This window comes from Lepidochelys kempii, chromosome 26, assembly GCF_965140265.1.
Source record: "Lepidochelys kempii isolate rLepKem1 chromosome 26, rLepKem1.hap2, whole genome shotgun sequence".
Lineage (NCBI taxonomy): Eukaryota > Metazoa > Chordata > Testudines > Cheloniidae > Lepidochelys > Lepidochelys kempii.
Genome location: NC_133281.1, coordinates 6,205,354 through 6,221,426, shown reverse-complemented (window position 1 = coordinate 6,221,426; position 16,073 = coordinate 6,205,354). Strand labels below are relative to the sequence as shown.

General features: G+C 51.2%; 2 protein-coding genes across 9 annotated transcripts in view; one reads left to right on the top strand and one right to left on the bottom strand.

The window, feature by feature from the left end:
- BIN3 (bridging integrator 3) overlaps positions 1-7,659 on the top strand; it is a 55,272-nt gene extending 47,613 nt beyond the window's left edge. For both annotated transcript variants that reach the window (XM_073325115.1, XM_073325117.1), the window contains 3 exons: positions 3,469-3,610; positions 5,859-5,993; positions 7,281-7,659. In XM_073325115.1, coding sequence (XP_073181216.1) covers positions 3,469-3,610; positions 5,859-5,993; positions 7,281-7,427 — 424 coding nt within the window. In that variant the 3' untranslated portion in view covers positions 7,428-7,659. The remainder of the gene's footprint in view (positions 1-3,468; positions 3,611-5,858; positions 5,994-7,280) is intronic.
- CCAR2 (cell cycle and apoptosis regulator 2) overlaps positions 1-15,900 on the bottom strand; it is a 32,262-nt gene extending 16,362 nt beyond the window's left edge. For 5 of the 7 annotated variants that reach the window (XR_012156294.1, XR_012156297.1, XR_012156295.1 and 2 more), the window contains exons 1-21: positions 15,792-15,900; positions 15,432-15,561; positions 13,876-13,967; positions 13,279-13,370; positions 12,952-13,066; positions 12,458-12,584; positions 11,998-12,094; positions 11,761-11,877; positions 11,336-11,564; positions 11,146-11,259; positions 10,902-11,065; positions 10,286-10,469; positions 9,966-10,193; positions 9,645-9,833; positions 9,404-9,563; positions 9,230-9,309; positions 8,984-9,133; positions 8,793-8,901; positions 8,512-8,709; positions 8,211-8,416; positions 7,769-8,055 (exon numbers count right to left, since the gene is read on the bottom strand). Coding sequence is in view for 2 of the 7 variants with exons in the window: in XM_073325111.1 (XP_073181212.1) it covers positions 8,005-8,055; positions 8,211-8,416; positions 8,512-8,709; positions 8,793-8,901; positions 8,984-9,133; positions 9,230-9,309; positions 9,404-9,563; positions 9,645-9,833; positions 9,966-10,193; positions 10,286-10,469; positions 10,902-11,065; positions 11,146-11,259; positions 11,336-11,564; positions 11,761-11,877; positions 11,998-12,094; positions 12,458-12,584; positions 12,952-13,066; positions 13,279-13,370; positions 13,876-13,967; positions 15,432-15,498 (2,769 nt within the window). In the remaining 5 variants the exon portion in view is untranslated. Of the gene's footprint in view, positions 1-7,503; positions 8,056-8,210; positions 8,417-8,511; positions 8,710-8,792; positions 8,902-8,983; positions 9,134-9,229; positions 9,310-9,403; positions 9,564-9,644; positions 9,834-9,965; positions 10,194-10,285; positions 10,470-10,901; positions 11,066-11,145; positions 11,260-11,335; positions 11,565-11,760; positions 11,878-11,997; positions 12,095-12,457; positions 12,585-12,951; positions 13,067-13,278; positions 13,371-13,875; positions 13,968-15,431; positions 15,562-15,791 lie in introns of those variants that run through there. The other 2 variants (XM_073325111.1, XM_073325112.1) reach the window with 2 other exon arrangements.
- Between the last annotated feature and the right edge of the window lie 173 nt (positions 15,901-16,073).

The following is a 16,073-nucleotide window of genomic DNA, read 5'->3' as shown; positions in this document are numbered from 1 at the left end:
TGTGACTGTAAAATCACCAGTCTCCGCAGGAGGGCTCGGAGACAAGTGTGGGGCCTCTTAACTACTTCTAATGAGGTGTGTGAAATGGACTAGATTTTAAATAGTTGGTGTATCTTTAAATAAAAAAACCCAAAACCCTGACATGGGAACATAAGACTGGAAAGGGCATTCTTGGATCCACTTCCTTGTTACTGCAGGCAACTGCCTAATTTATATGAACAAAATAAATGTGATTGCAGAGCCATTGGCCGTTATCTTTGAAAACTCATGGTGATCGGGGGAGGTCCCGGAAGACTGGAAAAAGGCTAATGTAGTGCCCATCTTTAAAAAGGGGAAGGAGGAGGATCCGGGGAACTACAGGCCAGTCAGCCTCACCTCAGTCCTTGGAAAAATCATGGAGCAGGTCCTCAAGAAATTAATTCTGAAGCACTTAGAGGAGAGGAAAGTGATCAGGAACAGTCAGCATGGATTTACCAAGGGCAAGTCATGCTTGACTAATCTAATTGCCTTCTATGACGAGATAACTGGCTCTGTGGATGAGGGGAAAGCAGCGGACATGTTATTCCTTGACTTTAGCAAAGCTTTTGACACGGTCTCCCACAGTATTCTTGCCAGCAAGTTAAAGAAGTACGGGCTGGATGAATGGACGATAAGGTGGACAGAAAGCTGGCTAGATTGTCGGGCTCAACGGGTAGCGAACAATGGCTCCGTGTCTAGTTGGCAGTCGGTATCAAGAGGAGTGCCCCAAGAGTCGGTCCTGGGGCCAGTGGTGTTCAATACCTTCATTAATGAGCTGGAGGATGGTGTGGATTGCACCCTCAGCAAGTTTGCAGGTGACACTAAACTGGGAGGAGAAGTAGATACGCTGGAGGGTAGGGATAGGATACAGAGGGACCTAGACAAATTAGAGGATTGGGCCAAAAGAAATCTGATGAGGTTCAACAAGGACAAGTGCACAATCCTGCACTTAGGACGGAAGAATCCCATGCACCGCTAGAGACTAGGGACCGAATGACTCGGCAGCAGTTCTGCAGAAAAGGACCTAGGGGTTACAGTGGACGAGAAGCTGGATATGAGTCAACAGTGTGCCCTTGTTGCCAAGAAGGCCAATGGCATTTTGGGATGTATAGGTAGGGGCATTGCCAGCAGATTGAGGGACGTGATCGTTCCCCTCTATTCGACATTGGTGAGGCCTCATCTGGAGTACCGTGTCCAGTTTGGGGCCCCACGCTACAAGAAGGATGTGAAAGAATTGGAAAACGTCCAGTGGAGGGCAACAAAAATGATTAGGGGACTGGAACACATGACTTATGAGGAGAGGCTGAGGGAACTGGGATTGTTTAGTCTGCGGAAGAGAAGAATGAGGGGGGATTTGATAACTGCTTTCAACTACCTGAAAGGGGGTTCCACAGAGGATGGAGCTAGACTGTTCTCAGTGGTGGCAGATGACAGTGGATATTAGGAAAAACCTTTTCACTAGGAGGGTGGTGAAGCACTGGAATGCGTCACCTAGGGAGGTGGTGGAATCTCCTTCCTTAGAAGTTTTTAAGGTCAGGCTTGACAAAGCCCTGGCTGGGATAATTTAGTTGGGGATTGGTCCTGCTTTGAGCAGGGGGTTGGACTAGATGACCTCTTGAGGTCCCTTCCAACCCTGATATTCTATGAACTTTCCCTTTTAGTAGCACCCTCCACCCATGATGCATCTGCTTGAAGCTCCAAGAGGATAAATATGGCATTTTACAAACACTAGTTAGCTCAGTCTCACAATGCCCATGGAAGTTTATAATAAATACATTTCTATTTGGACTAGGTTTGGTTTCACTCCTTGTTTTGATTAACAGATTCTAAATTCTGGATCTAAACTAACTTGACCGTGTCCCTCTCTGAAAGGGAAAGTAATTAAAGAGTAAGATCAGCCCAGTAAAAGGAGTGGTGTGTCTTTAAATCCCCACAGTGCAGGGTTCATGTTAGCGAAAGGACTCAGAGGGATGAGAGGGTGTTGGGAGTGTGGATTGCATCACGCTCACTCTAGTGGGAAATGCCACGAAAGCTGCCGGGAATATCTTTTTCACAACCAATGTTTTGGTGAGTATTGAGCACCTAGACAACCCCCGTTGTTCTTCCATGCTCTGTGCAGGAAGTGGGATAGGTGTGAGCAAATTATTCACCTTAGGAAATAGCAAAATGGAGCTCTTCCACATGCAAAAAGAGGTGATCGGGGTTTCTTTCTGTTTCATCAATTGCAGCCTAATCCTGCAAGATGTTTCACTCCCGTGGTATCACTGGAGATGCTCAGTGCCTCACAGGATTGTGCCCTGAGTGCTAGCCAGCACAAGTCAGGAGAGAGAAAAGAATGCTTTCTGCATTCCCTCTGTTTTCTTTCCTGTTCCTCTTTTTGTCTTGGCAACCCTCCTCCTTCTCAGTCATGAACTAGTGCTTGTGTCCCAGGAAGACTGGCTAATGATCCCAAGCCCTGGTTTAAGAGCAACATGTGGCTCATATAATCTTTCCAAGCAGTGGAGAAACTGCAAGGCAGGGCCAGGGCCACTGGGATCCCTCAGGACTAGCTCCTTTGTGGTCCCAGGCCTTTGTTCATGCTTTTCTCTTCCCCCAGGGAAATGCTGAGGGCTGTCTCTGCCTCCCTTAGTCTTAGGGCTCTCCCTTCTTGGGCTGAGTTAATAGCAGTCTCTTGGCTAAGGAGAGCCCAGTTTCCAGTCGACGAGAGAAGGGACAGCTACGTGTTGCAGGGCCAGCAGCTCTTATCTTTCTCCTTCCCCTATATCTTTCATAGCGTCATAGAAATTAGTTTGTACCCACTCCAGCGGCCAGAGCAAAAATGTTCCATCCTGGCATTTTTCCCTGTCTAATTTTAAATATCCTGAGCTCTGGGGCTTCCACCCCATTCCTAGGGAGGCTATGCCAGACCTTGTAGCTTTCCCTGTTAAGAAATGCTTACTGATATTCAGCCTACATTTCCATTTGTCCAATACTGTTCCCTTACTTCTAGTCAGACCCCCTTGCAACTCCCCATAGAATTCCTCTCCCCACTTAATATCTGCATCTTTCAGATGTTTGCAGGCTGTTAATGTGAAATACATTTTCGACGTAAAGGCATAGGACCCATGATGCATCTGCTGGAAGCTCCAAAAGGATAAATATGGTCTGTAGTGTAATCTCGTGTCTTGTTGCATGGAAAGACTCGTGCCGATTATGGACCTGATTCGATTCCTATTAAAGTCATTGGGGGTTGGATCGGGCCTTAAGAGCACTTGTCCTACCCCTGCCTCTGCCCTACCAGTAATCTGAGGACAGGTGCTAACGCCCACTCCTAGTATCATTCAGAATTCTGCCTGAGCACCTTGCATTAACACGCTCTTAGCTGGGAGTTTGGCCAAGCAGATATGTCCCTAAGATGAGTCCAGCTAGGCCACAGCATTCATGGGGGGTTTATTCTTTGAACCCCTGCAGGTTCAGCAGCGTGTTCCCCAGTCTGAACATGGCAGTGAAGAGACGTGAGCAGACTCTGCAAGACTACAAGCGGCTGCAGTCCAAGGTGGAAAAATACGAAGAAAAGGAGAAGACCGGCCCCATCCTTGCCAAGCTACACCAGGTACAGAGCTGGGAGACGGGCGCTTACTGCTGGGGTTGAAAAGCTCTGGAGAGAATGTTAGGGCACCCCTTGTGTGCAGGCTTGCATGCAGGGTGGCACAGTACAATTTCCCTGGCGTATGTGGGCATAGCGTGATGAAATTAAGACAGAGACAATCTAGGCATCGAAGATCTATTAAGCTATGGAATAGACTCGCAAGGGAAATGATCGGAACGCCATTGCTTGGGACATTTAAAACTAGACCTGGGAAATCCCTTGGAAACGTACACTTGGGTACAACCCTACCTCAGCAGGGAAATGGACTGAATGATCTTTTGTCCTTCAGTATCATTTATTCAGTGTTTTGGGGCAAGGTGCCGTTATTTTTTCAAAATTAAATTGACATGCGCAATGCTGGGTAAATCTAGGTAAATTAAGAGCACTCAGTCTAAGACCAAACAGAACGTCCTCTCCAAACTAAAGCCCACAAGAACTGGAGATAACTGTAAGAGCACGTTAGGAGACAGCACTCCCCCGAACTTCAGAATTTGCCTAAACAGCTATAAAAAACAATCATAAAATTCTACACCTTTGCCACCTGGTACAAAGCTTAGGTCTCACAAAATTGCAATAGCTGGTTAACATGAACCGTCACCAAATTCTTACGTCTTTCTGAAATTCGAGCAAAATTGTTGGGGTTTAGGTTTTGTTTTTACTAAATCTTCACCAGCATTCCCGGCCAAATCTGTCATTGCTACAAAACATTCGCTTGAAACCTCTAAGGAATAGTCGCCTTCATCAGAGTCAAAGAACACACCGTTTTGATCACTTTCCCCGCCAAATTAAGTATTGTGTTAAAGAACAGCCCTATCAGCATTAACAAAAGAGAATTCAGACTTCATAGTAAGCAGCTTATGCTGCTCAGCCTCAGTGACTAAAGCTATGGCTGGAAAAATGGGAGTTCTTTTGTCCTGGTGATTAAGTCGGTTTTATTTTTTGCCTAATGAACTTCTGGTGTGATCTAATTTTTTCCCCATGAAAATCTGAAATAAATAATCAAAAGTCTGAGCTTGGACACCTGGGATAGCCAGAGCTGCTGCTGCTGGGGAGGACCAGAAGCCAGGCTATTCAAGAGAGATCCAGATATTTGGTAGGGAGTTAGCATACCCTCATAAGGTATTTCCATCCGGCCTGAAATATACATTGGGCCTTTAAGTCATGCCTGCTCCATATCTCTAGCGTGCTTTCCCAACAAAGGCCCCGGAACCTGTCTTAACACCAATCTGTCCATAGGATTAGATACTGCCAGAGCAGGACCAGCATGTGGAATCTCACTGCTAGCCCCCACCCCCGCCCTTTGGAATTGCACCAGGATTAAGTGGCAGACTTGAACTTGTCTCATGTTTCAGCACCCACCCCCTCCCTGCCCTTTTCCACCCCTTCTCAGAGACATTTCCCTTTCTCCCCACGCTTCTGTTTAAAGATCGCCAATAGGACTCTCCAAACTGAAGGTCACAGGCAAAGTGCAAAGACAGGAGAGGGCACAAGGTTAGGGAGAAAACCCCGAGGGCAGACCAAAGACCATCAGAGTCTCGGCATCAGCCCAGCGGCGCTAGCAGGTCCGACAGCCAAGCTTTAGCTCAACTTGGCGTCTCCCCTACTCACCTTTACTTCCAGCAGCATAGCAAAGTTGCTTTGCTGGCCAAGTGAGGCCTCCTCTCTGAATATGGGGTCATGGCACCGGCATGGGCCCCCAATATGGCGTGTGCTGTAGGGTCCTTCAGAACTTTTCACAGTTATCCCAGCGAGAGAGATCTGCCAATGTCCAAGTGAGGTGCTTGCTAACATTGTCCTAGAGCTGCTAGTCAGAGGATCTTGTGTCGCATTCTGGGTTTGCTCTGTAGAGCTCTGTTTGGTTTCGGACGAGGGCCCCGGCGTATAGCGTTCATTTCTCTTTGTGAGGCAGGAGAAGGAACTATTTTATTAGGTCTCCCAGCAGGTCATCTGTACCTTGCTGCTCACAGAAAAGCAACTTTGATGCATATTTATAGTACAACATAGAGGAGACTGGCTAAGGAAAGCTCTTAATGTTTGGTGCATGTGGCAGATACAAGGAGCTTGCCACAGTGGTGTTAGAGTCCTTACTGCCTTTGAGTGACCTACCTGTGAATCTCTTTATGAATGTTCCCTTATCGAGATTCATACCTTGGTTTGTTTTGGGAAAGGGGATTTTTAAGGCAGCTGAGCAACCCCCTCTCTCGTTTCCCAGGCCCGTGAGGAGCTGAGGCCGGTGAAGGAGGACTTTGAAGCCAAAAACAAGCAGCTTCTGGAGGAGATGCCCAAGTTCTACAGCAGCCGCATCAACTACTTCGAGCCCAGCTTTGAATCACTGATCCGTGCTCAGGTGAGACCCATAGTGAAACCTGCCCCTGCGCTGGCTGCCCTCATGTCAACGTCCATTAGCTTGTGCTTCTCTCTGGAGCGGAGACTCTTTCAGACGTTATTTCGGTGAACGGTTGATCTCACCAGCATAGTGATCTGGTTCTATGCCGTGCAGGAAGAACAGCATGAGTGAACTTTGCGCCCTTTCTGCCTCAAAGCGTTGCCCAGATCTGGTGCTTCGCTTCAGCAGAAGGACCTGAGCAAAACATTCGTGATGTTTATTTAGGGCCCCATCCTACAATCCCCCTCAAGTCAATGAGCAAAGCCCCCCCAAAACAGGTGAGATTGTGGGGCTGGGTGGCTCTTTGATCTGAATACCTGGGCCCTCGAGCCGAGGGGAGGCAACACAAGTGGAATGTTGTAGGTACTTCCTGGCATTTGAACTTGTGATCTGCATATCCGAAAGCCACTTGCCCACAGACTGATTCACCTGCGATATGGCACTGATCACCCTCCGTTAGGCGTCTGGGACGCTGACATGTGGAGAGGGCTTTTTCCATTCCTGTTTGGATGGCAGTGAGGTGTCAGTCCTGCTTCGCATCCCACTGAGCACAGGGAGTTCTCAAGGTTACTGACAAGGGAGGTGACTTGCCCAAGGCAATGTAATTGTAATGAGTCAGTGCTTGAGCCAGGAATAGAACCCAGGAGTCCTGACTCAGGCTGGCGAGAGCGTCCCTGTTTCTGTGCCGATCCTCACCGACTGGCAAAGGCGTATTCCAGGTTATTTATCTTTGCAGGGTTTCAAAGTTCTAGAGAGCGGGGGGGGGCCCCTGCCATCGTTTGTTAAGGTCAGGGTAGATATTCAGCTAATGCTTAAAACCCAGTCTCTCTGCACCAGTGGGCACATGCACCCACTTCAGGGAGGCTTTAAATGCTAGTCTGCTCTCTCCCTCTCCTCCTTGCAGTCGCAATGTTCAGTAAGGTAAGCTTCATTAATAGGGCATCACTTGATCCTCTAGTTAGAGTGTGGAGCCCCCTAGTGGATGCTGTTTAACATTGTACCCTGCCTCTTGCAGATAATAAAGTAAAGCTTGATCCAACACAGCAGTCCCCCTGGTGCCATACTGAGCCACTGCAGGGAGGGGGTGGTCAGTCCTGACTCAGTACCACCCACTGAAGTATGTCTCCCTATGGGAGTCAGCTGACTGGAGACCACAAACCCCCCCCCTCCCCCCTTTGGGTGGGCTGAGGTTAACTGGCCAGTAAGCAGCCATTGTTAAAATGTAAGGCTGATACCATCTCTCCCCAGGTTGTGTACTACACTGAAATGCACAAGATCTTCAGAGACCTGACAGAGCAGATTGATGAGCCAGGCCTTACAGATGAGCAGAGGGAGAAAGAGAATGAAGCCAAGCTGAGTGAGCTGCGGGCCCTGTCCATTGTGGCTGATGACTGACCACCCTACCTATGCTGGGGGAGCCTCTTGTCCGCTCCAGCTTACTCCTGTTGAGCAAAGACAGGACAAGCACCAGAACTTTTCCTGTAGCACACAACTATTTATTCAGGATTTTAAAAAAAAGTCATCTCAGTAGGAAAACAAGAGACAAGACAAAAAATATAGCCACAGACAAGTGAAGAAAAAGGAGGGGGGTTTCAACCTTTCCCATTAAATACAAGTTGTTACCATATTTGTTGTCTAAAGCACCACCTCAATACTAAGTGCAGATGGCAGACCTTCATTTGGAGCTCACAGCCATCACTTACCAGACACCTTTGTAGACAATTAGCAATTCCTACCTCAAAAGTTTGATGATGGGTCAGAGTGGAGCTGTCTCATGTGCTGCAGTCCAACACTGTTAGGCTCCCCCATAATGGGAACCCAGCTCAAGTCTCCTCCCTCAGGCAGTGAAAGGGTTCTTGGTTCCTTCCTCAGCATGTAAGCCCCTCACTCACTGACCTTGCCATTTTTAGTCTAGGCTCATGACAGGGCACAGACTCGGCACACTATAATAGCTTCAGGGGATCCACAGGTGTCAGTTGCTAGATGCTGGTTCTTCCTCCTTCTTCTCTAAGCAGTTATTAGTCTGGAAGAGAGAAAGAAGGCATGAGCAGCAGGATGCCTCCCCCCCATCATCACAGTACTTCACTTCTGCCCATGCAAAGGTGTTAGCTGAGAGAAGAGATACTAACTACCATGTCTCACTCTCTCAGGGGGGGGTGTGTGGAGAGAGTCTGATACCTTCTCAATGATCCGCTGGATCTCCAGCTGCAGGGGAACGAGGCGCTTTTTGTTCTCCTGCAGCAGCCTTTGGAAGTGGGATTTCTGCCTCTCTGCTGATTTCACCTGCTCCTCCATATCAGCCAGCTGCTTCTGTACATCCTGCAGCTCAGCAGCCAGCACCTTGTTTGAGGACTCTGTCGCTGAGAACCTGGTCTGGGCATCCTCTGTGGGCAGAGAACAAATTCAACCCTGTTCCCCCCCCCCGGGTGGGCCCTGACCTACTCTAGCACCCCCACCCCAGCAGTGCACTCTGGCTCACCCAGCTTGACCTCCAGAGTGTGGATTTTGCTCTCCAGGTACAGGCGGCTACTCTCAGTCTGCTCTGCTTTCTCCAGCAGCTTTCCCAAGTTGAGGACGGTCCCGCTGTGGGAGATCAGATCCCCATGCTCCACCACTGCCTTGGGCTGGGCAGAACCCTCAGCCACAGAGTTTGAGGCAGGCAGCAAAGCAAGGTTTCCTGAAACAAGAGCAACTGACTTAGGGCGGGGGGATTTCCCCCACCAGGCACCTATTGCCACGGCCCCTGTAGCCAATACTTACCCAAGAGCCCCTCCTCCGGGATGGGGTCAGAGCTGTCCTGGCGACTGTAGTGCAGGCTCCGATACTGACACACGTACTGAGTCACCAGTCTGTTCACAAGACGCTTCACCTGTCAACAGCACATGCTGCCAGTTAGTGCCAACTTCCTTCACAATGGAGCATTCCTCCCCTCCCCCCCAGCTGGTACGCACCTGCTCCCTGCAAAGATGTAGCCCCAGCGTCATGAGGATCTTCTCCAGGTCTCTTCTGTGCAGGTAGCCACAGAAATTCAAATCGAAGTAGATAAAGGCCAAGAGGGCATCCAGGGGCAGCACAGCACTTGGGTCCAGCTCCTTGGGCTGCTGAGGAACAAGGCACATACCTACATAGCTAGGGACCTGCACTGAAACCCAAGCTCATGACAGCCCTGTTCTCCCCCAGCCCTGTGGCTTACTGACCAGGTCATGGAGCGCTGAGAACTCCATCTCTGACTGGTTGGAAGCAATGGATCGCACCTCTGCATCTTCTAACTTGACACCTACAGGGGATACAAGCAAGGCAAGTTGTCTGCACAGCCCAACTGGAGGAACTGGACGCACGTGCCACCCACGCCGTGCGCCCGCCAGACCTACCAAAGTCCTCCTCCTCCTCGTCTCGCAGCAGCAGCAGGTCATCCTCTAGGCTCAGCATGCACAGCTCATCAGTTGAGTCTTTGGGCTCCACTTTGGCCTTCTCATCCTCTTGGGGATCTTCACTGCATGCTGGCTTCTGCTCTGCCTCCTCCTGATGGGTCTGCGCACAGGCAGGAAAGAGAGAGAGAGTCAGCACTTCGCTGTAGTCTCAGCTGAGGGCCCCATGGGCATGGGGACACACCTGCCCAGGCTCCTGCTCACTGGCTGCCTCCTCCTCCTGCACTTTCTCATGCTCAGCTGGCTTCTCTGACTCCAGGTTCTTTGCTTCTGTCATCTCTTCCTTCTCGGGCAGAGCCAGCAGCGCCTTGTAAAGCCTGTAGCCAAAATCCCGCTGCAGCATCTCCTGGAAGAGCTCTGCCATCACCGCCACCTTGGGGAGGGAGAAGGACAGAAAGAATTCTAAGTGCAGCACTCTACAGAACTGGTCCGCTCACCCACAGTAGAACAGGGAACCACACACCAGCTTGGCCTGGTGCCTGCCCCCAGGGAGAGGTGAGCCTACCTCAAATGAAAGCTTTTCCCTCTGTCTCCTGTACTCCAGCAGGGTGCAGAGCGAGAGGTTGGAGCAGCTCGGCTGCCCACCTTGCATTGCTGGTTTCGGGTGAGCAACGATGGCAGGTTCAAGTGGGGGAGTTGGAGCTTCTGGTTCAGCAGCAGCATCTGTGGCATTTACTTCCTGTGCATTGGCCTCCATTTCCTGGTCAGGGGCTGCTTCTGGTATCTCCACATCCTTTTTGAAAGCATTACAGAGAGATCTTGACAAGACTGAATGATAAGACCTTTACTACCATTGCTCTTGGCTTTATGACAGCCCACTCTCACCATCTCAGCTTTCTCCTCCTGCGAGGGGGATGGCAGAGGGGCCTTCTCGGCTTTCTGCTGGCACAGGGCCTCCCACTCCTCCAGAGACGGCATGCAGCTCCAGACATCCGGCAGGAAGATCACCGCCGTCTCCCTCTGCAATGGGTCTCCCCGACGCAGATACCTGAACTCTGCAAAACGGAACCTGGAGCAGGGGAGGGGAGGCTCAGCTTTTAGGAACAGGGAATAAAACCTATCACTGCTAGGGTCCATTCCCCCACCATGTTAAAGACAGAAGGTCTCCATCTTCCCTCGGCTGTTACTAACCAACCAAGTCACATGGGAGACTAGGTTTAAGCAAAGTAAAATCAGTTGCTACGGTTACCCAGTGCAGGAATTCTATATATAGCCATGATGTGATCAGCCAAACCAAAGTTCCAGCCCATATCTACATGGATCTGAGCACCCCATCCACCAACCCGGAGCAGGCACCCCAAAGTTCTATACAGCTATTCCATCCTGCCTGTTGAAGGGAATGAACAACACAGGAAAACTCATTTAGAGTGGTATATTTTTGGTCCGATTATCTCACCCATTGGTAATGGCGGTCACTTTGGCTGCAGCCCTGAACACTCACCACTTCGTGCAAGCGCTCAGGTCCAGGCCAGTCTGGGCCTTGGTGCAGCGAATGGCTGTGCGAACCAGAACCATGGGGTCAGAGTCCGGCTCGGGGCCATCTAGGGAAGGCGACCACTCCCCTCCAATCAGCACAGCTTCATCCTCTTTCCTCCCCAGCAGGAACTAGGGAAGGAGAAGAGAAGCCCAATTAGCCTCTGTAGAGGAGGGAATTCCTGCTCCCGACAGATTAACAGCAGCCTCACCTTTATTTGCTTTGTGGGGTGCTCTGGACTCTCCTTCTGCTCGCTGGGCTCTTCAATATATAATAAGCAATGGCGATACAACTCCTCTAGCCCTGGGGACGACAGCAGCATCACCTGGGGGAACAGCAACAGGGTCAGACGGGCACAGATACCCACTGCCCTATGTCACCCAGGGCAGGAAATCTCTCACCTTGGCACTGAATGCAGGATCCGCGTCCTCCGGCACAACATCCTCCTCTGTCTTGGGCGGCGCCGCCTCCTCTGCAGGGTCAGCCACCAGGATGCGGCTGGGGTGCCTCAGGGTCAGCGGCTGGGCGAGCGGGAACGTGTCCAGCCAGCACAGGCGGACATCGTAGAACTCCCGGGGCAACTGGATGCTGCAGTAGCGTCTCAGGATTTCCATGGCATCGCAAAAGGGGCTGGAGCCAGGCAGAGAGAAACTCGGGCTAGCAGCAGACACACACAGCCTCAGGCAGTGGAGCATTAGAAGCTAGCGATGGTAATGACTTTCAGTTGCTACCGGCTTCAAGGATATGGGGGAGAGCAGTAAGTTAGGGGCAGAGTGAAAGCTAGACTGCAATCAGAGCTATTGCATTAGCACCCGTGGGCTCTCACCTGTCCACAGCATAGCGTGCAAAGTAGACCCGGTACTGTGGCGGATCATGGCGTGGCTTTTTCACTCCCCACGGTTCGCCGCCTTTCTGTTTCCGCTTCTTCGAATCAAAGTCGTCCCTGTAACCAGCACAGTGTCCATAAGTATAGTCATCTTCCAGCCCTAACAGGCGACCTCTCTCCTTCCTCCAAAACCCTCCCTTTGGAGCTTATAGGGGACACACTTTCCACAGTCCTTACCATCTGCCTGAGTCCTGCCTGCCCTTTGGGCCCCGACCAGGGTATCTCCCAAGGTGGCCCAGATGGAGCGAAGGGGATGACTGGAAGAGGCTCATGGCTGGGGAAACAAATAAACAGTCTTATTGCTAAGCCGCTCCAAAAGCCAATCCCTATCTGGACTAACTAAGGCTTGTTATTGCTACATTGGCTTCCCCCTCCCTCGCTCCAGGAGGTGCCATCCCAGGGCTCCCACAACCCATGTCTGGAGGCAATCGAATTGGTTGGTGCACATAAGCTTTCCTCTGGCTTCATGAAGATTGGGGCTTATTCCAGACTTCTTACCCATGCCACCAGGACCAAAAGTGTCCTTGCTAAGAGGAGAGACCAAAATGTCCACAGGACCCTTGCCACTAAGACAGATGGATCATCCCAGGAATCCCTGTAGCTCCAGTGCTCTAAGTCTCCCCCGCATTATACTCACGTTTCTGGGGAAACAGAGGAGGGATCCGGTGAGGCTGGAACAGCAGCTGAGGTTGGGCTCCCAGGATGCCTTGTTTCTGTCCTAAGGATGCCACATGCAGGAGAGGGGTGGGGGCCTTCAGGAGGGGCTACAGAATGAAAGGCATGCAATATTCAAGCCTAGAGCCTCACAACAAGGGCTCAACAGGAGAGTGGCCCTCAAAGGGAATGAGAGGGAGTTCACCTGGCAGGAAGCAGCAGTGGGAACACCAGGGCATAGCCTGGTTTAACCTTTCACTGACCAGGCTAGCTGCTGGGCCTAGCACAGCAGCAGGTAAACAAGCAGCCTGAGTAGGCTCACAGGGATTATCCTCACCCATAGCTAAGGTGCAGCCGCCTCGGAGATGGAATGTGGCAACTGCTACTGCTGCCAGATCAAGGCAAATGTTCTCTGAGCCTGGAAAGATTCTCCTTCAGCCCACACATGGAGAGAACTACCAGCGCTTTAACTGATACCTGATTGGACAATGTCTGGACTTTCATGGCATTCCAGGGCACCGATTGGCTTGGATTATAGACAGCTTTCACCAGCACCTTCTCACCAATCTGTGGTAACCGGCCCTTCACGACACTGTCGCAAAACACAGAGCAACAAGGCACTGCTGTTATCATTTCAGACCAGAACCCAGGCGTCCTGACTTCAGTCCCCCTCTGTTCTAACCCCTGAGCAATGCTCCCCTCCCGAAGGCCCTTGGAAACTCAGAAAGGAAAGAGCACTCTTGTCCTAAAGTGCTCCTAGAGCTCTTCCCCACTCTCACACACACAGAGCAGCCCTCGCCTTACCTCAATTGGAAGAAGACCTCTTCATCCACCACCCCAAAGTAGTCATGCAGGCTGGTGACAATGCCCGTGAAGACTCGCTGCTTCTCACCCACCTGCAAGGCAAAGGACAAGCGGGTTCATTATGGCATAGAGCACACAACTGCTGCCAAGCTACGCTCTGTCACCGCCTGCGCACGCACCCCACTACACACTGCAGTCAACAGACAATACATATTCATGCACACAGTCATTGTGCTCACATTCCATGTACAAGCACAAATCACCTCTCTCTCTGTCTCTCACACACACACACACAGCCAGCCTCAGCCCTGGGCAGCCCCTACTATCCCCAGGACCGAACAATACTGTAGTCAAGCAGCTACGAGGCCCTGCTCTCTCTAATGAATGCACAGCGCACAAGTCTTTCCAACCCAGTCTGCCGTGGCTCATCAGATAGTGCACTAGGAGCCCCACATCTTATGAGGGGAAAAGCTGACCAACTCAGAAGTGATTTAGGACTTGGAGGGTTAAAGAATACATTGGCATGGGGACAGAAACTCTAGGTTTCCTGAAGCAGCAAAGCAGCTGGGGTTGAGGGAAGGATTGTCCTCAACATACCTGCAGGTGCCGTGCATTCTGGATAAGATCTGCTGAGACCGGAGGGTTTAACAGGCCAGGTGGAGGTCCCAACAAGGAGGTCGGGTGTGTCCCTAGAAGGGAAACCAAAAGAAAAATTTAATCCCTAGAAAATTCTTAGAAGGTCAAAAACTAAGTGGAAGTACAAACTTCCATGCTCAGCAGGAAAGCGACACCTTATGGGATCAACTCAGATAGTAGTTCCAATCAGATCTACTCAATGGAAAGACTTTGGGCATTTCAGTGTCAACAATCAACTCGTCCAGCCCAGATTACAGGGGGGCAAGCAGGAGAATAACATCTGTTGTGTCCAGGTGTCCCAGTTTTCCTACTCCTTCTCACAAGAATTGCTTCAATGTCCATCTGTGCTCACCTATTTCCCATGAAACGGACATGATTCTTGCCTGTTTTGCCACAGCCCCAGGGTTAAACCTGGCTAATGTCTTCTTAGTGTCACCTTTCTGCTGCTTGGCAAAGCTATAAAAGCACAGGAGCAGTCTACCTGCAGACTCAGGAAGACAGTACCACAATTTTTCCATGCTTGGAAAGTTATTTGAACAGCCCAAAAGTGAAAGCTTAAATATTGCAGAAATATTCTGCTTCAGCCCCACTTTTATTATGTGCCTTGGGCCATGAAAATCAGGGCTTGGGTACCTGTATTTTTGAATGCTAGGTAATGTGTGTGATCAATTGACATTTAACACATTTCAAACCAATTAGAATATTAAAGAAGCTGCCATGTTCACTGTTTTCCGACACTCACAAAAATCATTAGTCTCAAAGTACTTCACACACCACAGAGAAATCTCTTCATCCGCCCACCTCTCTGGTGGAACTTGTTAAATTACCACCAACACACAGAATCCATGCAACAATTTAAGACGGGACCCAAAGCAGGCCAACTGTACCTGACTGGAACTGCAGAGGGGAGGGTCTTTAGAGAAGCCAAAGTTGATTTCCCCGCCCCCCACATACGTACACACATTATTATGCTGTGTACTACTTGGCTGTAGCCCTCCACCCCAAAGATAGCTGCATTTCAGTGCTGTTCTCTGTAGAGATTCTAAAATTTGAAACCTCACTAGACCTACAGCAACTCAGTGATATTCCAGAGAAGAAGGGAAGATTTACGAGTTCCGTAACTGTATTTAGCTAGTGAAGCAATGAGGTTTCCTTTGGGATGAAAGGCATGCTACATCTGAAATATATTAATATTACACTTATCGCTTTTAGTCGTGGCAAAAAGAAATGCAGGAATAACTGAGTTAATAATAATAGCATGATATTACGAATTTGCCCTTCAACCACGGCTCTGAAAAGCTTTACCAGTCCCCTGTGAAACCACCTTATTATCCATAAATAAAACGTGGATAACACTTCAGTGAGTCAGCGGCGGGGCCAGGAGTCCTGGCTCTCACTCGGATCAAACACTTGACGCCGGGTTCCCCAGGAAAAGGGGGCGACGCCTCAGCCCTCGGGGCCATTGGCAGGCAGGCTCCAGCCTGCAGAAACCGTCCCCAGGCGCCGGGCCAGCTGACCTGAGAACGGCCTCGCTCCCTGCGGGTTGCCAGCTCGCAGAGGCTTCTGGCGCTTGAACTGGGCCATTTTGGGCGGAGCGGGCTGCTCCTCTTCTCCAGGCGGCGGCGGCGGCGGCGGCTTCGCCTTGGGCTAGGAGAGGGAAGAGAGACAGACAAAGGCCGCATCAGCCACCGGCCGCCCTGGCCGGCGAGCGGCCCCCCGGGCACGAAGTCAGGAGCAGGGCGGAGCCCGGCCAGCCCCGGGAGAGCGGCTCCCCCCGGCCCCGAGCACCGCCCCGGCCGGCCCCGGCCCCTCTAGGCCCGGCCCGCTGCCCGCGCCCACCCCGGGGGTCCGAGGGGGATGGACGCTGCCCCCCTCACCCTCCAGATCAGGGGGGAGACGCTGCCGCCCCCCTCACACCCCGCGTAGCTGCGACGGGGGAAAAGCCACCGGGGCCGGAACCGGAACCAATCTGCGCGCGGGGGCGGAGCAGGAGAAGGGACAATAGGGACCCGGAAGCGCTTCACCGGAAGCCCGCTCTCGCCCCCTCCCGCCCAACCGGAAGGGAACGGAAAACCGCCGACACACAGCCTGCCGCCGCCGGAAGTGTTGCTGCCCGGAGCGGCAAACGGAGACACTAGCCGGAAGTGTGGCGGAGGGGG